Here is a 25,627-nt window from a genome sequence, read left to right on the forward strand (position 1 = left end):
TAACAGTGAGGTGACAATTTAAGGACTTTTAAGACCTTTTTAACACCTAAAGAAAGAAAAGAAATAAGACCATTACTGCATCAAAAGTAATACACTATCAAAACTGGTGAAACATTGGCCAAATTGTCAACGAATATAAGAAAGAGGCAAACATTGTGAAAATAAGCGATCTACAAGCTCCCTTGTGAGCTTGTCAAACAAAATGTAATGCCTCAACTCCTACAATGAAAAGGTTGAGAACCACTGTAGTACAGTGTGTCATAATGTCTCTGATCCTTTTACTCCTTACTATTTGTTCATTGTAATGGTTTGAGTTAAACTTTTGGCTTCAGAGGGAAGTAGAATATGAACTCATTTTGAAACTGGCATGTATGTCATTTAGCTGAAACTATTATGATTTGTGTTCTTGTGTCTTGTGACACCTACTTGAGTGGTGGCACTGGCTATCTTGTATTTCAGCCCCGCTAATGGCAGACCTCACTTTGGTCCCAAACCAGATTGAATCAGCAAGGTTGATTTCTTCCCAATATCATCAAGTTGGTTTCAGCTAGTCTACCTACGTCCAGCAGACTCCAGTTCCAGTAGACTTCAAAATAAAACCTACATTGAGTAATAATAGTACAACAAATGCGCAGAATCCCTGTGCGTACGTATGTCTGTAGTTCACTTATCTCGAGAACCGTTTGACCGTTTGACTTCAAATTCGGGTCGAAATTCCCCACACCTGCCATTTGATTACTTAGTCAGTCACTTTCCACTGTCATTTTGCACTCTTCAGACATTCTCCACATTCTCCACAGACGTTTACCACTGCACAAGGACTTTTCCATATAGGCACAAAAGGGACACAGACAGACAGACGGTTACAACGGGTACTCTAACAACGGGTATAACGGGTATTGCACATAGGGTATTAAATAACAGGTGGGGCATGCATTCCCTATTTGCACCATTCCCAACTTGCATCGTTTCCGAGTAGGCCAGTACGCAATGGCTTCCAATCATGTTCATCAAAGTGGCTCTTGTTCCGCCCAGTCTTTAGAGGAAATGCATCTTCTATTGAAGCTGTCTTGATGCTGGTCTTGATGCTGGTCTTGATTGAATTAAACACAAGATTTTGGCTTAACTTATTTTTTTACGATAGCCATGCAGTTGTCACGTACACAATGTACACACCGAGGGAGTGTGAAAGTCTTATACAGTCAGTGGCCACTTGATACAAATGCAAAGAACCATACTTCTCCAAAAAAAAAAAGAGTGATGTGGCTGCACCTCAGCATATACAGTGTTGTAAGCAGAAAAGGCCAGTTACAGTTCCACCAACATCAGAATCAGCAAGAGACGTGATCCATGTGACTTTGAACATGGTATTTATGATTGTTAATCCCAGAAGGGGTGGTTCCAGCATTTAGGGGAGAGCTATCCTCCAGCTACGTGGGGATTGATTATGATAAAATACATTGACCCTTACAGGTCTGTAAGTCAGAGAGAGTACAATTGGAATCAAATGGACCTGTAAATTACGGCTCATGCATTCAATGAAAATAGCAGATCTACAAGCTACGCATTACAAGATGAGCTTGTAGGATCTGTGAATGCGCAACTCATTGAATCTTGAAAAGGATGGGGGATAAATCAGGGCTGTACCTGCCTTGTACCAAATAAAATGTGCACGAGTGTATATAAAAGCTAATGAAATATCCACATCTCTTAGTTGAGGTGCTGAGTTAGAAGAGATATTGAAGAAAAGAATAAAGCCTGCACACTCCAGTGTGCATTATTGACAATGTTTCGAGCCAAGGCTCTTCATCAGGTCAAACACGAGATGTGTGTACCACACCCACATATATGTACACCCACAGGTCACGTTGTTAATCAGTGGGTGGAACAACAGTATAGAATAATAAGGTCAAAAAGTAAAATACATGCATTGTTTAGCATTTTCATATCCTATACAACAATGGAAAAATCCACTGATTAACAACTTGACCTGTGGGTGTCTATTTACTGCATGTGGGTGTGGTACACACATCTCGAGTTTGACCTGGTGAAGAGCCTTGTTTGGAAACGTTGTCAATAAAGTATAATGAAGCATTCACATCTTCACAGAGTGAGTACAGAACAGCTGAGAGGGAGACAGTGGAGAGACACGGGATAAAAGACTGTGGTAACATTAGAACTTAGACCAGGAAAGGTCACATAATTAGCCCAAAGATGAGGGTCTTAACCATGACTTTGCAGAGAGTAGCTCCTGTTCACTCATGTCAGACAAACTGGAAATAACATTAGGCTACTTTACCACTATCTCTCCATCTCCCATCCCTCCCACCCTCTCTATTTTTACTCTCTCACTCCTCTCTCCTCCGCTCCATCTCACCTCTTTCTCTTTTTTCTCTGTCCCCCTCTCTCCAAGTCTCACGTTCTTCTAATTCTCTCTCTCCTACCTTCCCTCCTCGATTCATTGCATGCAGAGTTCTCTGCGTGCATGTCCTTCTCTGAGGAAACGTGGTGGAGGAAACGCATACAGTGTATACATTTCCTCCAACACACAGCCCATGCAGCTGGCCTAGCCTTAGAGCAGTGGTTCTCAACCTACATGCTTCGCGTTAAATCAGCTATTTCCTCAACTGTGCTTGTCAGGGTGGGGGGTCCCCAGTTCAAATTTTATTATTTTGGGGGGTCGCAGCCTGAAGAGGTTGAGAACCACTGCCATAGGCCACGTTTAGACAACAACGCTCTCAGTGAAAACGCCAAAGTGCCGTTGCGTTCTCACTTTTTATTTTGCCTTTAGATGGTGACGCACCAGTGATTGAAAACGCTGTAGTGTGCACAGCTGATCTGTGGGTTGCCATGTCCGCTTATTATAAGCGACTTTGGGCTTGTTTTTCCTGTAAAGTTACTTGTAAATATTGGTTTACAAGCAACTGTGTTGCGGAATTTTGGGCTTGTTTTTGAAGTGTAGTTAATTTTTTGATTTATTATTTTTTGATTGTTTAAACAGTCCGCAAACATGTGCATATCAAATTATTGTATTTCTTCGCAGACCCCCATCTGAATGAATACATATGTATGGTGAAAATAGCCGATCTACAAGCTCACAGTGAGGAAAAAAAAAGAAAAGACAAATAAATAAAATATATTTTTCAATGAGTTTGTGAATGGTCAAAAACACTTTTCCCCCAAGGAGTCTGCATATGTGCAAAATGTTGAAAAATGTAGGAGTCTATAAAGAAGTCTAGGGGCACAATGAAAATGTTTCAAATAACATGTTTTTCGTTTATAAAGGGATAGAGGACAAGGGGGTGGTAAGGCACCCCATGTTTCCAGGGATACAAAACCGTATGTAGTACCAGTTATAGGTTAATCTTAACATTACAGCAGCCATGTGACGGTTTGATGGTTTGGATCATATTGTGTTTATGCTAGTTACAGCACCCATCTCTCTTTTTGTTTTTGCTCTCTGACTCTCTCTCTCTCCTTTTGCCGATCATGTATCGAACACCTGTGACCAATTAATGGTCAGGTTAAGAGGAGAGTGGGGGAACATGCAGAGAGAGACTCTGGGCTGGGGGGGGGGCACGTTTCGTTTTCTTCCGTTTGTTTGTTATTTTTTCATTCTTGTTTTCTTTCTTTTATTTTCCTCATCGGTTACCTTAGGTATTACAATGTTAAGTTCTGTGGTTTGGGTCGCCTAGTTTTCGGTCTTGTTTTTTGTTAGTTAACCCATTAAAACTGGGAAAGCATCTGTGCCATTCTAGATGTTTTGCGTTGGTTATTCAAAAATAGCAGATATACAAGCTCGCTGCGAAAATCTTGAAAGTGTGAGAACTACTGATTTAGAAGGTATTTGTAGAATCATCCTCAGGTCTGAATGGGTTACGCTAAGTTTTGGTATAGGCCGAGAGCACTGGGTCCAACGGCCCAACGCGTGGTTGGTCCAGTGGCTTCCCCGTTCTGTTTGGCCGGGACCTTCTGCCCCTTTTGTTTGGGTTATTTATTATTTTCATAGTTAATTACAGTTGAGTTTGGTATATTTTTAGTTTAAATAAAATCACAGTTTGTTTGCAATTCCTGGTATGACGTTCTTTTATATAGTGAGGTCTCTGCTGAGGCTTTTAGAAATAGGGAGGCCGTAACAGATGTGCAACTGGGTTTGGGGTAAATTGATTGATTGATTGATTGATTGATTGATGTACTTTATTTAGTAAGACATGAGAACAGTACATGACAGTACATAACAGTACATGGAAGTACAAATTCACAATACAAGGTCTACTAAACTGGATAGCTCAGTTAAGCACGTAGCTTGTTTAAGATGAGATCCCCACGCACACAAATCATGATGACATATAAGAGACAGACAGATATACACACTACTATACAGAATGTCATACAATCAGTTTACAGGTTACTGGTATGAAGGGTGAAAAATATGTCCAAAAAAAGAAAGAGAGAGGGGGGGGGGGTAGGTTAGGTGAGGACATGGGGTAGGTTAGGACTTGGACAGGGGCCATTTTTGAATTGCAGCCTCCTGAAGGTGTATCTTTAGGGCATTTTTGAAAGTGAGTAGGGTTTTACACTCCTTTACTCCTTTTGGTAGGGCATTCCACATTTTAGATGAATAGCATGAGAAAGAGTTCATTCCCTTTGTTGTGCCAAATCTGGGTTGAACATGGTTTGTGGAGCTGCCTCTGGTGTTATGATCATGGACTTGATTAACATTTTGGAAGTATTTTGACAAATACAGGGGGATCCCAATGTTGTGGTGTATCTTGAAGACCAGGCCCATAGCAAGTTGCTGTACTCTGTCCTCAACCCTAAGCCATCCAATGCTAGCAAAATGGGCATGGGTTAGATGGGTTTTGTAATTGAGGCCAAGAAGTAGCCTTACAAGTTTGTTTTGGGATGTTTGGAGCCTTGTTTTTAGGGCCTTGGAGGTGTTGTGATACCATGAAGTGCATGCATAATCATAATGACCTTGTATGAGGGCCCCTACAAGAATCTTCAGAGTATTCTTACTGACTTTACGAACAAGCCTCCACATCCTCCGTGTTATTTTGTGGACCCTTTTGATCGTCTTTTCAGCGTTTTTGTCACCTGAGAGGTTTGCCTCCAAGATGGAACCCAGGTAGGTAATTTCCTCCTTTCTTGTGATAACATTTTCACCCACTTTGATCGTGAAACTCTCAGCCTTTCTAAGGTTAGGGTTGGACCCAAAGAGGATGGATTCAGTTTTACCCAGGTGTAATGAGAGTTTGTTGTCGGAGAGCCAGATGCAGATCTTGTTGAGTTCAGTGCTGAGAGTTTTCTCAACCTGCAGCCTGTCCCTGTCCGAGACCAGCAGAGCCGAGTCATCTGCGAACAGGAACAGTTTGCAGTCGCAAGCTGAAGACATATCATTCACATATATCAGGAACAGTAGTGGTCCTAGTATGCTTCCTTGAGGAACACCACAAGTCACTGGGAGGGGAGGGGACTGGGTGCCGTTTACTTCCACCACTTGCTCCCTCCCTTCCAAATTGAGCTTAAGCCAATGGAAAAAATTACATATAATTAATGAAATGTGAAAACCTGTTTAATTCTGGCATTCTTTTTTTTTTAAACAATATATTTATTTGGCATTTTCAGGTATATAACACCATGAAGATTATAGAATGGGAATATGAGCTTCTTTTTGGCTAGATTAATCTAACCTGTTAACAATCCTGTATAATTTCCAAAAAAACGCCTATACACAGATACCCAAAGTAAATTGATCGTTGTTCTTGAACCAAGATATACTAATAAATACATTTTGTATGAGGTTTTCAAAAGAATCAAATGTGGTATGGTCATGATTCACCAGTAGCGATTCTAGGCTTAAAACAATTGATATAAATAGTTTTGGAAATCTCTATGGGAAAAATGTAAGGCTTTTTTTTTAGCGGAACCACTATGTCCTATGGGGGTTTCTGTCGGTTTCTTGACGGGCTGTATATGACTTAATAACTCTTCCCCGAAGTAAGAACATCATTTTTGTGGAAATATTTCATATTGGTTGAGTAGAATTCAACTTTTAACAAATCGTTGCAGCTTTGTGAATGTTTGTTTGTTTGTGTGTTTGTCGGACTTCGGCGTTGATTGTAGCGTCAGTTTTGATGCTATCTTGGAATAGTTTGCATCATTTTAATCACAGGACCTGTACATTTTAAATGGTATATAGCCTGGCTAGGTAGGTGACACACACACTTACAGTATGTAGGCTATACTTGTTTGTTTCAATCCGGCAGGACGGCGGATTGTTAACAGGTCTAATCCCACACTGGGGGTAAATTGTGCTGAAGGAACGCTTTTTTTTTGTGATCAATAAGTCTGGTGTGTGCGATTCCTCAGGTCTGAGCCGGGGGAGCCATGATGTCTGTGATGACCAAGGACAGACACAGACTTTTTAAAGCCATTGTTTAACATTGTAATTTGGGACGTTCTTTCTGGGATGGTGGTAAAAGAAGTTACAGTAATCTGCAGCCCTGAATGGAACCAATAATTTAACACATGGAGTCATGGACAGGTTGTGGTCAGTTTGTGCTAAAGAGGCACTATGAAATTTGTTGTACATAGTTTTATGTACGATTGGCAGTTAAGAGTGCTGTCTATTAATATATCGATTATGACAGATACCGTATCATATATCGTGATATTATTATCGCAATTGAGTGCCAAATATCGCCAGCATCATAGTGTGAGTTGCTCGCATTGTCCCACCCCTAGACTCCATTTGTATTGGAAGAGGCACTTTATGTGATTGTCTACCCTCCCCAGACCAATAGTAGGGGTTGGGTTGCAGTGCACACCATACACATGGGGGGGGATTGGCAACAATAAAATCCGTGAGAAAAATGAAAAAGATCAAAAATAGTTCTGCGCGACTGCACAGATAAAAGGATGTCGCAAGTGCAACACAGCTTTAGCCCTCAAATCATTATTCCACAAAAAAAAGAACAGTTTTAGCCCCTACGATAAAGAAAGTCATAGCTGAAACATGTCCGGTAATCCTGCAGTTTGGTAAATGTGCAGTTAACTCATTGAGTGCCATTAACGTGTTTCACGTGTTTTAGCGCTATGGTGTTGAGTGCCATTAACGTGTTTCACATGTTTTTGAAAAAAATAGAAGAAAAACAAAAAAAAAAACAAAAAAAAAAACAAGATATCATCATCTGAAGATTTGCAGCTCCATCCACTCCTTGTTTAACTTATAACTTAAAAAGGCTGTATCTCGCTTCCTAAGCACCTTTAAAAAAATAAAAAAAAATAATAAATTGTAATGGCCAGAAATAGATAATAATAATTTGGGCACTCAATGAGTTAAGAGTGGTCTGCTGTTTGGCTAGATTGGATTGCGCTCTTTTGCCAACATTTACTTTTTAAATGTCGGAAACCCCAAGCAGGCTTTGGTGATGCTGCCTCTTCTAGATATGCCTTGTTTAGCCCTCCTCAGCCCAGTATTCCACTGTAGAGGAAGAGCACAGCTTTAGTCCACGCAGCAGCAGGTCCTTTCTCTCTGCAGACACACTGAAGCATGATGCAGCAAAATGCTAACTATCTAAAGGTACTACTGCTGTATAGATCACTCGCTTTGCTTTTGTGTGTGTGTGTGTGTGTGTGTGTGTGTGTGTGTGTGTGTGTGTGTGTGTGTGTGTGTGTGTGTGTGTGCGTGTGCGTGTGCGTGTGTGTGTGTGAATGCTTATGGATTCTTATAGGGACAGTTTTATGGCTTCTGAGCAAGCTTCTGAATATCCACCTCCGGAATTTACTGCAGCTGTGTGTGTGTGTGTGTGTGTGTGTGTGTGTGTGTGTGTGTGTGTGTGTGTGTGTGTGTGTCCTAGTCTTACTGCAGCAAGACCAGTAGCATACAGATCAGCTTTCACTATTTGTGGTAATGAGAGATCAGAGGGCTGTCCTGCAGTGTGAGAGGGAGAGAGGCGGAGTGAGAGAGACACACACACACACACACACGTACTGTATGTATGTCTGTACGTATTTATGTATTATGTAGATAATATATATTTGGGGTGCACAATATGATTTCTTGAAAACAATACGATTTTAAATTATTATTGTTTGTATCAAACAATATAGATGTCAGGTGTTAGAAGGGTTTTAGCTTAAATCCCCGATCTCAAATGCCAATCCTGCCAATATCCACATCCTGCACAAACCACAGCTGATGGTGTAGGCTCTGCCAGGTCTTCAGGACTATACCGGTGGGCATCGACACATTCCAATTTCCAGCAGGTGGGACGTGGGTTGACTCTACACAAACTTTGCCTAAATGCAGGTACAATACAGTTGTAACTTTCTTCAGACATGCCTGTCTTAAGATAATCAAGTTGTATCATTAGATGTGGGGAGTTAAAATACTCCATGGGCTTGGTTTAGTAAAACAAGCATTGCTTAAAATAATACCTTTTAGGTCTCCTATACACATATCGGTTTGAAACATTGGCCATGGAAACACAATCGGACCATCACCGAATGTGCTTTCTAAACGCCTAAATTGAGATACCAATTGTCTTCCGATATAATGCATTCCTTATTATTATATACTGTATGAGGGCATTCGACATTGCCCGAGCTCCAACCGAGGCCAGGCATATCAGCCTGAGCCTTCCCACTGGCCGTGCCCGAGGCAAGAAATTACTGTCAACGAGGTACTCCTCCAGGGAACCGAATTGTATAGTGACTATACAATTCGGTTCCCTGGAGGAGTACAGACATTGACGGAAAATCCCAGCGGGACTATGGACTATACTACAGTCCATGGTCCCGCTGGGATTTTCCATCAATGTGGAGAGAGCTGTTTTCTGCTCTGTGTTTTGGTTCCTTTGCAGTTGCACCCAAATAAACTCCAGTATGTCCTCAGCCATGAATTTGACCACATCATCGACAGTAGCCATGTTTGGTGATTGACGACCATGTTTGACTTTGTCAGTTCGTTGAGCAGCGAGGTCAGTCGCACAGCATGTTCCGTCTGGAGTGGCAATTCAGCAGCTGCCGTATAACCCCTTGGGAAGATACGGCTTTAGTTTACGTTGATTTGCAGCTAACCAATCAGTGCACTTTTATCACCCCCTCACCCAGGGCAAATTCAGGCCGGGTATGTGATACATAATATTACTCATAGTCATTGTCTTTGTGATGCTGTAACATAGCTTTACCTGCATGCTCACTGTCATAGTCTTAAACAAGAAATTCTCTCTTGCTTTCTCTCTTAGTCTCTCACTCACACGCACACACTCGCACACGCACACGCACACACACACACACACACACACACACCACAGTAAAAGACGGAGCGGCATAGCTTTCCTGAGATCAGCAGTCTTACAGAACACAGGCTGAGATGCTGTGAATTCATTTTACAGCAAATCTAATCTGCCTGTCTGTCACATTGTCTGGATGGAGCGTGCGTGCGTGCGTGCGTGCGTGCGTGCGTGCGTGCGTGCGTGCGTGCGTGACTGAGTGTGTGACTGAGTGTGTGACTGAGTGTGTGTATGTGCCAGTGACTGAGTGTGTGTATGTGCCAGTGACTGAGTGTGTGTATGTGCCAGTGACTGAGTATATACATGTGTGTGTGAGGCCAAATATAACCAAGCTGAATAGTTCCAACAGAGAGAGCAGACCGCTTCTGTCTCACAGCCAGCCCCTCTCTCTCTCTCTCTCTCTCTCTCTCTCTCTCTCTCTCTCTCTCTCTCTCTCTCTCTCTCTCTCTCTCCATGTATCTTTTTTACTCACTCCGCCTCTCTTTCTCTCTCTCTCTCTCTCTCTCTCTCTCTCTCTACTTCTCTCTTTCTCCTCCCCTTTCTGTCCACCTCCCTGTCCCCACTTCTCTTATTCACTTTTATCTTTCCTCCATCTCCCTTTACCCTCCATCCTTCTCTTCTCTCCAACCTTTCTATCTCTGTCTGTCTGCCCTGCATGTCTCTTTTCCTCTCCCTGTCCTGGCCACCTGTCTGCCTCTCATTATTTCTCTCTTTGCCCTTGCCATCACCCTTAGAGGCGTCTAAGTATCTGATTGGTTTAGAGCCAGACTAATTCTAGTGATGTCATATCCCCAGTAGGCTGGTATTGCCCAAGTAGAGATATTATCATATTAATAGTACTACACAATACAACACTGTACTATTACTATACTATACTATACTATACTATACTATACTATACAACAATACACTATTGTACTAGACTACAAGTGTGACAGATACCGGTCAACATCACATTTTAATATGATTGTTAATGCGGTCAATCACATTTATTTACCTGTGATTTCTATCTGCAAATGGTGTAGCAGTGGAATTTGTTAAATTTGTATCTAGACCAGAAAGACACTTCTGATTTTTCTTTGTTATTACAAATTACATGTTTTATAGGTATATATAAACACACACGCACGCACACACACACACGCACGCACACACACACACGCTTTTTCGCTTCGCTTTTTCACCTTTTCGCTCCGTGGAAGCTTGCATTGACTTTATAAGGTTTTTTAAATAAACGTATTATTCGCATGAAAATTCGCCCCCGGTGTGTAAGGGCCTTTATGGTTAGGTAACGTAGGCGCAGTCGGTAGCGCTGTCGCCTCACAGCTAGAAGGTCCTGGGTTCGATTCCCGCAGGGGACACTGTTGTCGCTGGGGGCGTGTTCTCTCCTCCGCGTCATCAGTGCCCATGGCAGAGGGAAGGTAGTGCCCAGGATTACATAGACAATTCGCACTGGGTGTAAAAAATGGGGTTACAAAAATTGTGGGATAAAAATTTAGGAAAAAAAAATGGTTAGGTACTGTAACGTATAATAGCATTGACATAACTATTCACCCCCAATCCCCCAATTCTCTTAATGTGTAAAGGGATTTAAAGGAATTTGAATTCATTTATGTACTATACAAATAAATCTGCCTTGTCTTGCCTTGCCAACAGAGCAGCCGGTGAGTCTAGAATAGGAACTACAGATGAGCATGTGAGTTTTCAGAGGAACTTTTTCACAGTGACTCATCATGGAAAAGTGTCTCACACAATTTAAAAACAGCCTCTTCTCACCTCAGACAGTTGCCTGCCTGGCTTCTCAGGTCAAAAATATAACTGTGAAATCACGCACACGTACGTATAGACACACACACACACACGCACACACGCACGCACACACACACACGTACGTACGCACGCACACACACATGTATATATAATATGTGACAAAGAAATAATAGATTTTGAACAGTATGTGTGTATTCGTGTGCATGTTTGTGTATCGGGGGGCTACATTTGTGGAAAATATAGCCTACCAGTGAAAGATTATATCAAAAATAAGAAAGATTATATCGAAAATAGCTTTTAGTTCATTGAAATAATTGCAGAGTATGACTTTGAACTCATCCGGGATGTAGCTGATTCGCCCTACCACATTGCCTCCATCCCATCGCAGACAATCAGATTCAGGAAAGGGCTATCTCATTCATCCAATCAGCTCTCTCTGCCTGGCTTTATCCTGCCAATCACAGCTGACGAGTAATGAAATATGAGAATAATGGGACGGAACAGGCTTTGCCAACTGGGTTACTGTAATGTTGAGAAAGAGAGAGAGATACAGAGAGGAAGGACACAGAGAAGTAGAGAGAGAGAGAGAGAGAGAGAGAGCTGCAGGCAGAGGAGTGGGAGGGAGAGAAGAACTTGTGTTACCATGCTGCCTCAGGCCTACCATGTGGTGCCTACCACACACACACTGTCACTGTGGGTGTAAGCCTTGAATGTCCAAACGTTTAAACCGTTCGTTTTTATTAATGGACAAAAAAAATGTAAGAAAGGAAAAACCTCTTCCAATGGATCTAATGGAGTTATGAGATTTTAGTCACAAGCTTGAATACTTTTCATTGGTTAACCACTTTCAACCTGGTGGTCCCAATTTTGGGCATGTCGTTATAGCCAAAATCTTCAAAAATAGTGTAAATAGCCATATACTGTATACAAGCTCACAACAAGCTTGTAGATCAGCTATTTTCGCTATTGTTTTTAATTCCTGAAAGATACTGTAGGCCTTAAGTATTTAAATATTAGTAAAACCCAAAGAGAGATGTAAAGTGTGACAAATGGCATGAATAAAAGATATGAGGGTAAGGGTTTGACCCGACAGTGAGACATACTACATGCAGTATGCTCTCCCCTCTTTCTTTCGTTATTGCCCTCCTCCTCTATTGCCCCCCCAACGCACACACACACACACAAACACACACACACACACACACACACACACACACACACACACGCTGTTGTAAGGGGGTCCAACTAACATACATTCTATTGTGTTGTAATGTGGAGCAGTGCTAGCCTAGAGCCTAGAGCAGTGATTCTCAACCTGTGGGCCGGGTTCCACTGGAGGGCCGTGAGGATAGTGCCCCCGAAGTCGGCCCCCAACTAATTGGCAAAACACGAACAAGATTGTGTGTGTGTGTGTGTGTGTGTGTGTGTGTGTGTGTGTGTGTGTGTGTGTGTGTGTGTGTGTGTGTGTGTGTGTGTGTGTGTGTGTGTGTGTGTGTGTGTGTGTGTGTGTGTGTGTGCGTGCGTGCGTGCGTGCGTGCGTGCGTGCGTGCGTGCGTGCGTGCGTGCGTGCGTGCGTGCGTGTGTACGTGCGTGCGTGCGTACGTGCGTGCGTGCGTGCGTGCGTGATTAACCAGCATAGTAAATAGTGATATGATGTAATTACTTACAACACAAATGACCTCTACGGGATCAATGCACTTGGCACTCAGAACGACTTCCAATCATTGTATGTTCCTCTGTGTGTAATGTTACTGCAGTATCCAACAGACTTCCAAAAGGCGTTGACTGTGCGTGCGTGCGTGCGTGTTGGTGGGGGTGTGACTGTGTTGGAAGCTACTGCCCCTTCCTATGAATTGAGAGTGAAAGACAGAGAAAGATGGATGGCATAGGGATGAGTGAGAGTAGGAGTTCCAGAGGAGGAGACAGCTCACACCTCTGAGCTTTACTGCTGTTGGCTGTGTGTGTGTGTGTGTGTGTGTGTGTGTGTGTGTGTGTGTGTGTGTGTGTGTGTGTGTGTGTGTGTGTGTGTGGGGGGGGGGGGGGGGGGGGGGGGGGTGTGTGTGTGTGTGTGTGTGTGTGTGTGGGTGGGGGGGGGGGGGGGGGGGCACTACTCACGGCTCACTGCAGGACATACTCCAGGTGGTGTGGAGTAGCACCAGCACCTCTTCCACACGGACTCTTAGCACTGCAGCTCAGCAGGGCTGCATCATATGCAGCCAACACTGTCTCAGTACCCTCCTACTCCCTGTTCATTCTCAACTGTGTGGCCACTGCCACAAACAGCTCAAACACCACCATGAAGTTTGCTGACATAACCACCGTCATTGGCCTGACCACAGACAGTGATGAGACAGCCTACGGAGAGGAATTGAGAGCTCTGACATTGTGCTGTCAGGATAACAGCTCCATCAAAGTCAGCAAAACAAAGGAGATCACAGTAGATAGACTACAGGAAGCTGCAGGGAGCACATGCACATCAACAGGACTGCAGTGTAGGGATGGGGATGGGTTAGTATGGTCTAGTATAAATAATTAATGTAGCTCATACAATACTGAGCTGCTCTAGCAGTGGTACATTATCTTTCTGTTTTTCGAAGTGACGATCTGCAGTAGCCACAAATTAGTTCTACAACTAAGTGTTTGGTGCTAATATTGGATCCTTTCTGCTTTTTCTACTACAGCCCTTTGCCAATGTGAGCCACTATAGTGATGAACCACCGTACTTCATCCAGAGCTGCAGGGCAATATTGACATCAACTTTATCCTGTTGGATTTATCCGACGGGATAACAGGAGTGTGTGTGTGTGTGTGTGTGTGTGTGTGTGTGTGTGTGTGTGTGTGTGTGTGTGTGTGTGTGTGTGTGTGTGTGTGTGTGTGTGTGTGTGTGTGTGTGTGTGTGTGTGTGTGTGTGTGTGTGTTTGCATTATTTGTTTGGGTGGCTAAATGTGTTCACATACTGTAGGTTGGCTAATCTGTTTCATTAATTTTAAGTTAATGGCTTAGTTTAGTCATAGACCATGAAATCACCACTGGGCAATCATGTTATAAAGAAAATCCTATATTAAAATTGGCTAATGGGAGGGTGGGCAGGCGGACCTCGGCCACGTCACTCTGACTCAGATATAACCATAAACAAACCCAATACTCCCATATATAGGCAGGACCACGTCCACGTCACTCTGACTCAGACATAACCATAAGCAAACCCCGAACGCCCATAGGCAGGACCACGGCCACGTCACAATGACTCAGACATAACCATTAACAAACCTGTTATGCCCATATATAGCCACATCACTATGACTCAGTCATAACCATAAACAAACCCGATATGCCGATGGCAGGTCACTATGACTCGGACATACATGTAACCATAAATAAACCTGATATGCCCATATGCATGTAGATCCGGTTGTCCAGAGCCACGTCCGACCGCTATGGCCATATATGGTTATGTGCATATATGGGACATATATATCTCGTTTTGAAAACAGATTCAATTTAAGGTATACAATGTAGATGAGTGTCAATCGACAATGCCATAATTTGGCTATGGTTGAGGTGAACCTGTTTTAATTTACGTAAGCTGGAGCTAGCAGTAGTTTTTGCCCTGGGAAATCATTACTGTTGAACTCATATGAATGAATCCAGGCAGACAGCAGCTTTGCATTGCATCTTTCAATAATATTGTGCTTAGATGCTTAACAGCCCAGAGAGCTGAAATACAGCAATATTATACAAAAGCCTTCTGGCCATTGACTAGAAGGGAAGACAAATCCTGTATCCTCCATCGCCTTACTCTTGTGACAAACACCAAACCCATTACATCTCTTACATCACATACTCTAACTGTATTATCCAAAATGTTTGCCATGCACATAGTAAAATCCCCAGTGTTAATTTAACTCTGCAATTTTTCCACTATCAGAGTTAACATTGAGGTCTGTACCTGATTTATTTTTGGTGTCACCATACAGTCTATTGCCAGGCGGGTTAGTAACCTCTGCCTCAGTGCATCATTGTAAGTCATATCACACCTGACCTCAGCCCAACCTTTGCAGCTGGCTGGGAGAGAGAGGAAGAGAGGGAGGGAGTGAGGGAGGGAGAGGTGAAATGTACAGGGGAGGAGAGTGAAGGAAAAGAGAGAGTAACAGCCAGCTGGGTGTGAGAAAGAGAGGGAGACGGAGAGAGCGACAGAGAGAGTGAGACATGGAGGGGTGATAGAGAGTGGGATTGAGGGAGAGATGAAATGCACCTGGCCTCAACTCTTTAGCTGACACACACACACACACACACACACACACACACACACACACACACACACACACACACACACACACACACACACACACACACACACACACACACACACACACACACACACACACACACACACACACACACACACACACACACACACACACACACAGAGAGAGAGATTGAGGAAAAGGAGAGTAAAGGGAAGTGAGATGAGAGAGAGGGATTGATGGATGGAGGAAAAGAGGGAGAGGGCTAGAGGCAGTGCCTGCGGGAGAGGAGAAGAGAGGAAGAGTTTGGGAAGAAGAGGTGCAATGAGTGATGGACAGAGAGGACAGAAAAAGAAAGGTGGAGAAAGGCAAGAGAACAAAAAGTGAAAAGTGCAGAGATAATTTTGGCAGGGGTAGTTATGGAGGAAAGAGAGAATAGAGAAGGAGGTGAATGTGAAGTGAGAGAGGGAACATGAGGAGGAGAGAAAGTCACATTAAACAAGAGTGAGTTAAAGAGCGATGAAATGAGAGAGTAAGAGAGAACAGAGTAATTATCCTGAGTACCTCCTTCACTCTACTGCAGAACACTCACTGCTTGTGTGTGAACCACCACACCCAAGAATACCCCCAAACACATATTGTCTCTCACACATGCCTCAATTTTATACTCATTATCAAAAATACTGCAATTTCCAAATCACATAAGCTGCAATTTAATTTAAAAAAAAATACTTCATTGAACTAGGTATTCTGTTTTAGGTATTAGACAAGATTTGGTCATCAAAGTCACCTTGTTTCATTTGCAGTTGAAGCTGTGGATTAATTTGAAACATCTTCCTTGCTCCCTGGAGTAAAGCTTGTTTTATGAATACAATTCAGATGTCCGTAACTTCATCATGGTGAGGTTATGGACTGAATGAAAATTAGCTGATGTAGAAGCACATCATTTCATGGTGGGCTTATCCTCTGGAGGTTTGAGGTATAATATTAGAGAATCAGGAAATAAATTAAGAAATCGGGTAACATTTTATATAAACTATGCTTTGTTTAGAAAATCTATGGTAGTAATGTCAATTATTCATGACTTGTACTCAATGGGCTAAACATGCAATAATACTGGTATTACTCTGCTTATTCCAGACTCCCACTTCGTTCTGGATAATAGCGTCTGCTTTATGCCTAAATTGTAAATTGTAATTGTAAACTGGTATGGTCCTTAAAATATCAACTGATGTCCAATGTTTTAATAGTAAACAGAATAGAAGCTTGACCTGTAACCGCAAATCGACTCACAATCACAATATTGGTCTGAAAAATCACATACATATCCCCCCGCCCCCCTCCCACCCACACACAAACAAGCGCGCGCACACACACACACACACACACACACACACACACACACACACACACACACACACACACACACACACACACACACACACACACACACACACACACACACACACACTTCTGTGGGGCATGATGAGTCATCATCATGTGAGTGTGTAGTTGTTGGCAGTACAGTAGGAGATGCACACACGCACACACACACACACACACACACACACACACACACACACACACACACACACACACACACACACACACACACACACACACACACACACACACACAGTGCCCATGTGACTCTGGCAGTTTCATGTTTGGCACACACTGAGGAGTTACACACACTCGACTCCTCTCCTCTCCTTATTCTCCTCTCCTCTCCTCTGTCAGTATATCATGTTAACTAAGGTGTATTTTTTCCAGTATACTGTAGATGATGTCTTATGTCTCCCTGTCAGCTCACTGTAGTCATGCTGCCTTGAGAGGAGAACACTGTCTTCTTGACTGTGTGTTGTTGGTTTGTTATAGACTATGCATTTCTGAGCCAGGCACCGAGTACTTCTTTGAGCCTGAGTTGAACATGATGCACTCTACTTGATGGCTGTGCTGCTTGGTGGTGATGCACTCAGTGGTGGAAAAAGTACTCAAATTCTTTACTTAAGTAAAAGTACCAATACTGCAAAATAAAAATACTCTGTTACAAGTAAAAGTCCAGAATTCAAAATGTACTTGAGTAAAAGTACAAACGTATTGGCATCAAAATGTACTTAAAGTACTTAAAGTAAAAGTACTAAATATTTGAAAATAGCAGATCTACAAGCTCACAACGCGTCGCGATGCGATGCGTTGTGAGCTTGTAGATCGGCTATTTTCAAATAGCCTAGGTATAAAATAGGTTTAAAGTGGTTAATGTATGTTTCATTATATCATAATTTATGTTTGAGAAGTAACTAGTAACTAAAGTTTTCAAATAAATGTATCGGAGTAAAAGTACAATATTTGCCTCTGAGATGTAGTGGAGTAGAAGTAAAAGTATTGGAAATTGGAAATACTCAAGTAAAGTACAAATACCTCAGAATTGCACTTAAGTACAGTACTTAAGTAAATGTACTTAGTTACTTTCCACCACTGGATGCACTTCATTAATCTATTACCTCAGTTTGTCACTTTTATCTAATACTAGAACAGTGCCCGTTGGGCACCGGCCTGCTCAGGAACGATGCACGTTGGGAACAATGCAAATAGGGAATGCATGCCCCACCCTGTTATGTAATACCCGTTATACCCGTTGTCAGAGTACCCGTTGTCAAGAGTACCCGTTGTAAACATCTGTCAATGTCCCTTTTCTGCCCATATATGGAGATGTCTGTACAGTATGTGTCTGTCTGCCTGTGTCCCTTTTATTCCCTTAAATGGAGATCTCTAGTGCGTTGCAAAAAATCCTGAAGGGGGCGTCAACAAGTGTCATTTGGTAGCGGCGGACATCTTGGTGGGGGATAAACAGGTTGACTTAACATTGACTCCCACCAGTATGTCTGCAGCTACTATGCCACGCCCCCCCGTGGTGACGACACGTTGCCAAGCCCTATATCTGTGTGCCCTTGTCCCTTTGATGCCCAATTGCCCATATATGGAGATCCCTGATGTTATCAGCATATGGCCATATATGGGCATATAGAAGGGATCGGCGGTTCTGGAAAGTCCTTTTAAACTGGTAAACGTGTGTGGAGAATGTCTGAAGAGTCCAAACTGACTGGAAAGTGGACTAAGTAATCAAATGGCACATATGGAGAATTGGACAGGTGTGGGGTACTGGTCTGTGATTCGTATGCCGTATTTGAAGTCAGTTGAACGATTCTCGAGATATGTGAATTACTATACGTACATACAGAGATTACGTACATTTATTCCAAGATTGGGATACAGATACATATATACCAGCATAAACACCTGAGAGTTGAAACCACAGCCCTTTACTGTTGGTCACTGGGAGCTGCCTAGTACAACCACAGTCTTTTACTATGACCACTGGGCAGCTCACTGAAGCAGTTGTGGCAAAGTACCTTGCCCAAGGGCATTATCTTTATTTTATTATTATAATTCTTATGTATGTTTTTAAATGTTTGCGATCATTGTATTTTTTTTTGTCTCTTTTTACATGGGTATTATATAGTTGAACCGAACGTGAATGTTAATTGACCTATAAAGGATACAGGCTATAAGTTGAGTTGAGCTTGTTCTGGGAGATGAGTGCTTCTTATTCACAGTTGCACCACGAGTGTTTCTCCCTCCAAGGATTTGCACCAGCAGTCTTCAGGTGACAAGGCTGATTCCATGTCTCCCCTACATTGTTTCCCTACTGTCTGTCTCTCTCTCTCTCTCTCTCTCTCTCTCTCTCTCTCTCTCTTACTGTCAGTGGCGTGCACAGACATTTTGAGGGGCAGGTGCTCAAGTAAATTATACTTTTTTTGTTTACTTGGTCTGCTCTTTTTTCCCTCTACACCTATACCTCTTTGCCAAAAATAGCCGATCTACAAGCCCACAACGCCTCGCGCTGCGAGGCGTTGTGGGCTTGTAGATCTGCTATTTTTGGCTAAAGTTCTCCTCAGAAAAGGGATGCTAGGTTTCGAGTGGTTATGCTAAAAAGAAAAATCATATCACATAAAGATTTGGCGGACCCCCTGTAGTAACTCTGAGGACCCCCTAGGGGTCCCGGACCCCCTGTTGAAGACCCCTGCTGTAAACTGGAAAAAAAAAAACTTTTTTCATTTTTTTCAAAAGGGCACTTCTGGTCAAGAGGGCAAAGGGCAGGTGCTCTAGCACCACCTAGAGTCTATCTGTGCACATCCCTGCTTACTGTCTCCCTCTCAGCTTCCATACTGTCTGTCTCTCCTACACTGTCTGTCTCTCAGCTTTCCTGCTGTCTGTCTCTCTGCCGGCCCTCAGTGTAATAATGAGTGATGTCAGTAGGAGGGATGAGTCAGTGCATCTCTGTTCAGCTACAGATGCTAGCTGACATGTCTTGAAGACACGCCAGTCCAACTGGCCAAGGGCTAAACATAACTGGCATGCCACAGATTGGCATAGCATGGAATGGAACAGTTTGGATGACGGCTGACATGACTCATATGTAGACCTGAGAAGTAAACAGACAGCAGCAACAGAGAGACTAAAAATATATTTATTTATTTTTATTGTCGTGCACGTGCGACCTGTGCGTGCATGCACAGGTTATTTTAGGTTGATGTATACTGTCACGGGTGGTTTCCATGGTGATTGGTGATACAGAGAAAGAGTGATAGAGAGAGAGCTCATTCTCTCTCTTTCTCTCTCTCTTCTCTCTCTCTCTCGCTCTCGCTCTCGCTCTCGCTCTCTCTCTCTCTCTCTCTCTCTCTCTCTCTGTCTGTCTCAATCTATCTGTCTATCTCTGTGTTTTTAATTCACTGCTTCTTATTTCTTGTGTTTTCCTGTCTTCAGTTGTAGTTCCAGTTCAGAGGAGGAGTTACTGAGAAAGGAAGCTTTCCATTACAACCTCTCTCTCTCTCCCTCCCTCTCTCTCTCTCTCTCTCTCTCTCACACTCTCTCTCTTTCTCTTTCTCTCTCTCTTTCTCCCTCTCTCTCTCTCTCAGTGTGGAAGGAGACCCTCCATGTCCTGAGACTCTTGGTTTCTCTGACGCGTCTTTTGCCCACGTGGTCCCCTTCCATCGCTATAGCAACATCCCAATCTCCGGGCCCTGTGTCCCGTGCAGTGCTACGTGCACCCCTGGACCCTTCCACGCACACACATACTCACAGGGAGGGACTATCACTCTCTCACAGGTACACACACTGCACATACGTGCTTTTATGACACACATCCATGCACTAGGCTTGTTTGATATGAATGTTTTCCATATTAAAAAATATAAAGACAAAAAAGTTGAGTTACATTACATAACATGGAAATATGAGTCAAGGCTTTTAACCACATGAACCCTAGCATCTGTATTCTGGGCACACATTCTGCACAAACAGGCGAATATTTGGCAAAATAATATGTTGAACATTTGGCGAAAATAGTAGATCTACAAGCTCACCATGCCTTTGCCTTGTGACACTATATGAGCTTGTAGACAGTCTATTTTTGCTATGTACCATGAAGTATATATGTTTTTTAAGTGGTTTAACCATCAATCATTTTGAGCACATGAACTGCTGGCAGCTGCATTCTTGAAAACTCTGCTGAATGGTGGATTATTTTTCTGCACGTCTATCATTTTCTTCCAACGTTTGTTTTAGCACTGAGTAGATGGGGGGGTTCGGTTCACAACGTGCGTGCTGGCCTGCAGAAGTCTTATCAAAACACTGAAACGTGTGTGCTGTAGTGTACCATGGACGTATTAAGAGAAACTAAGCAGAAAGCCAGCCTATGGTTATGTTGAAATAAGCAACGTCTTGAGTCACGAATTTCGATGTAACACCGCAACCCCTGTAGTTTCCATTGACAACACAAGCTGAGTTTCACAGTGATTCATTTAGCGCCTCACGGCCAGAGGATAAGCAAGTGATCCAAATGCAGTACGATAAAACATCTAAATAAAAACACATGTGTGCTATGAATGTGCACTTAGTAGTGTAACATACTGTAATCTTCGATTATATCATTAGAGATCGTCCCGTGACGATGATATCATTATATCAAACAAGCCTACAGTACCATACACACACACACACACACACACACACACACACACACACACACACACACACACACACACACACACACACACACACACACACACACACTCTGTCTCTCTCTCTCTCTCTCTCACAGTCACACACTCAAGTTTCATTGTTTGCTATACTTTTGATCTATATACTGCATATAATGTACATTTATTTTTAATAGCACCTGCAGAGAATATTATCTCCATAGTCAGCTGTCATTTGAAACGGAGAGCTCCTGTTTCTAGCCTCTTGCTGCTGACATGCAGTCCAAAGGGGGCTTCAATCCAAACAAAAGGAAGTCTGTGGAAGCATTATGGTGACCAACATTATCTTAGCAGCAGCAACTATTTTTATGCCAGCCGTGGCCAGAAGCATTATGTATTCTGGTTGTCTGTCTGTCCGTCCATCTGTTCGTACATACAGTACTGTACGTGCATACAGAACGTACGTACGTCTCATTGTCGTGAGTGTGATATCTCAGGAATGTCTCAATTCCTTCAGATTGGCACAAAAGTCCACTTGGACCCAAAGATTTTGGCGTTCAATGGTCAAGGTCAACTATGACTTTTGATAACTGAAGTATTCATACACTTAGTAAGACAATATTTCACACAAATGTCTAATAGGATAAAATGATGAACTAATTATAAATTAAAGGTCAAAGGTCACCATAATGCTCTGTAAAAGAAAAAAAACGTTCTGGTCGTTAATTATGGCCCATACCTCAGGAACAGAAGGGGAGATTGTCACCATATTTCACATTTGGTTGGATGCTGAATTGGTGACACTAATCTTGGGTGTCCACCGCACCAATTTGAAACGTGTACTGTCATGGATACAACTTTGTGTTGTATCAGAATCAACTTTATTGCATGTGAAACACATACAAAGAATTTGACTGTGAATTTACAAACAATACACAGACGTACAGCTGAACAAAAACAACAAAGATGATCAAAGTCAAGTCAAATACAGTCCCGGGCTAGAAACGGGAGCTCGCCATTTCAAACTACACCTAACAATGGAGCCAATATTATAGTACTGTACTGTATGTAGGATCATTTATCAATGTGGGTCTAAAACCACCAAATGTACACTTTGAGGCACAGACCAATCTATCATTCTTATACATTCTCTAATTCTGGTAGGTTTTTGTGAACAATTTCCATGAACTACACTTATTTAGTTTTGCTAAGGTCCTCTGGATACCTTCCCAAAGCCCCATGAGGGTCCTTGGAGGGTCCTTTGGGCACCCTATTCCTTTCCCTTCCCTTCCTTTCTCTTCCCCTCCACTCTATTTTTCAGCATAAAACATATTTTCTTTTCTGCTCTCTCTGTCCATATCCTCTCTCTCCTCTTATCTCCATTCTCTCTCTTTGTCTTCTATACCCCCCACCCCTTCCATTGTCTCTATCTTCCTCTACCCTCTCTCCTTTTACTATATCAATATTTGTCCTCTCTTCTCTTCCCAGCTCCCTCTGTGCAGCCCCAGTTTTGGCTCCCAGGGGCCTTCTACGCCCATCCTTCCCCCGAGCCCTAGTCTGGCCTGGGCACAGCACAGCCGCCACCAGCCTGCCAGCCTGGCGCTCCGTAAGCAAGAAGAGGTGGAGAGCAAACGCTGCAAGGCTCTCTCTGACAGCTATGAGCTCTCTACAGACATGCAGGATAAGAAGGTATAGCAGGGGTTCCCGAACTATATAGCAGGGGGTCCCTGCCAAGGACCCCCAATTAGCCATTGCCTCTGGCTGCAGCCCCTTCTATCGCGAAACGGTTTAAAGAAATGTGTGTGTGTGTGTGTGTGTGTGTGTGTGTGTGTGTGTGTGTGTGTGTGTGTGTGTGTGTGTTTGTATTACTATACTTGTGAGGACCAAACGTCAAAAGTATAGTAGAATTTGAGGAATAGATGTTGTGAGGACCATTTCCTGGTCCTCACAAGAAAAATTGTTGTTTTATGGTTGATTTTTTTTTTAGAGAGATATGTTTACAATTAGAAAAAGATTGAGGTTGGGTTTAGGATTAGGATTAGACATTTAGGGGTTAGGTTTAGGGCTCGGGTTGTCGATTTTTCCCATTTTATACTCAGTTTTGCGGCGATGGCGCACACCGTAAAATAGACGATCTACAAGCTCACAACGTGTCGCACTGCGACACGTTGTGAGCGTGTAGATCTGCTATTTTTCGGCTTTAGACTTGCGGTTAAAATGCCCCAAATAAATCATAAATCAATCATAAAATCGGCTTCCTAAAATGTTGATGTCCTCACAAGTATAGTAATACAAACGTGTGTTCCATTTGGTATAGAGATCCCACTTTAAAAACTGAGTCTAGTCTTCCTCTCTACTACTGTTATAGGCTAGTGCAAGGCTCTCGCTGACAGCTATGAGCTCTCTTTATAGGATTTTAACACTTATTATTACTACTACTACAGTACAAATGCTAATACTACTAGACTTGTACATGTCCGTCTTGCAGGAGTGAGAGGTTGACAACAGTTGCCATAACAAAAATAATAGTGCTTTCGTGTTTGGTCAGTAATATTATCTGTGTTGTTACTGTACTAGTAGCATTGGTATGGTATATTATTGGAAAGCCTGTCAAGTTACCTTTACAATGATGTCCCAGAGATGTGGTGGGGTTCCAAGTGAAATGTGTCAAAATTGCCATCATCTCTGCTCAATAGAACAACCAACTGTCTATCAGTAAAAATGAATAAACAGGACGTATTGGCAATCGTTTTTCTTTTTCTGTTGGAACAACAAGTGAAGAGCCTCAGTAGTGGGTGTTAAAACCACACTCAAAACCCACCTTTTCACACTTGCATTCCCTACCTAATTCTAATCCCCCCCTTTCTACCTTTATTTCTATAGTTTTTAACCTTTTAAAGCGAAGATTTTTTTAACTCCGATCTGTGCTATGAGCTTGTTTATCTGCTATTTTTGACCTTTGGCCTATACCTCAAAAGAGGTATAGGCCATAATGATGCTTTTATACAGTTTGTCATGTCAAGTCATCTTTATTAGTAAATTTAAAAACATCGGGAGCTGACACAAAGTGTCAAGTTTTCTCGTGAGGATGACCAAATGAAAGACATGATATCCATAATAATAGTCCTTAAAGGTGACCCGAGTGAGAATCAACCCTCCAACCCCGGGCTGCTCTACCCATTGAAAATGTATCAATTGATTTTCCTCTGATTGGTTAACTGTACTAATCTTGTTCTCTGATAGGTGGAGATGCTGGAGAGGAAGTACGGGGGTTACTTCCTGTCCCGGCGTGCAGCCAGGACCATCCAGACGGCCTTCAGACAGTACCGCATGAACAAGAACTTCCAGAAACTACGAAGCTCCGCCTCCGAGAGCCGCATGACCAGACGCATCATCCTGTCTAACATGAGGATGCAGGTACACACACACACACACACACACACACACACACACACACACACACACACACACACACACACACACACACACACACACACACACACACACACACACACACACACACACACTGTAAAATCCTCAGTGTTGACTTAAGTTTGAAGAGTGTACAATTGGTATGGTTCCATTTGGTTCCATTTGTAGACTCAACAATGTGTGTGCGTGTGTGCGTGTGTGCGTGTGTGCGTGTGTGTGTGTGTGTGTGTGTGTGTGTGTGTGTGTGTGTGTGTGTGTGTGTGTGTGTGTGTGTGTGTTGCTTTGTGTTTCCAGTATTCATTTGATGAGCGACAGCCTCAGGGTCAACAGGTGTCAGAGGACATGGAAGATTCCTTCTCCAAACAGGTACACACACACACACACACACACACATACACACACACACACACACACACACACACAAACACACACCTTCTTGATTCACACACATATACTACATACGTACTACTTTTGTTACTACTAATACGAATTACTACTACTGCTGCTGATACCAGTTCTAATGTGTGTGTGTGTGTGTGTGTGTGTGTGTGTGTGTGTGTGTGTGTGTGTGTGTGTGTGTGTGTGTGTGTGTGTGTGCGTGTGCGTGCGCGTGTGTGCGTGTGCGTGTGTGTGTGTGTGCGCGTGTGTGTGCGTGCGTGTGTGTGTGTGCGTGTCCCCTCCAGGTGAAGTCATTGGCAGACTCCATGGACGACTCCCTCACCTGTCAGTCGACACACCAAGACTCCCAGGAGGACGGAGGCGAGGAGGAGGAGGGAGAAGAGGAGGCAGAGGAGGAGGGAGACGAAGAAGAAGACGAGGAAGACGTATTGGAGGAAGA

At 42.9% G+C, this 25,627-nt stretch overlaps 1 protein-coding gene across 1 annotated transcript in view; it reads left to right on the forward strand.

Moving 5' to 3' along the window:
* The window catches only part of LOC311054228 (IQ motif and SEC7 domain-containing protein 2-like), a gene marked incomplete at both ends in the record, with an annotated part of 110,890 nt that overhangs the window by 72,708 nt on the left and 12,555 nt on the right, over positions 1-25,627 (forward strand). The window contains 5 exons of the mRNA XM_084070106.1: positions 20,296-20,464; positions 22,879-23,046; positions 24,601-24,774; positions 25,084-25,155; positions 25,473-25,627. The exon at positions 25,473-25,627 is cut by the window's right edge and continues 435 nt beyond it. Coding sequence (XP_083926232.1) covers positions 20,296-20,464; positions 22,879-23,046; positions 24,601-24,774; positions 25,084-25,155; positions 25,473-25,627 — 738 coding nt within the window. The remainder of the gene's footprint in view (positions 1-20,295; positions 20,465-22,878; positions 23,047-24,600; positions 24,775-25,083; positions 25,156-25,472) is intronic.

The sequence above is a fragment of the Gymnoscopelus microlampas genome (genome assembly GCF_963454915.1).
Source record: "Gymnoscopelus microlampas genome assembly, chromosome: 10".
Classification (NCBI taxonomy): domain Eukaryota; kingdom Metazoa; phylum Chordata; class Actinopteri; order Myctophiformes; family Myctophidae; genus Gymnoscopelus; species Gymnoscopelus microlampas.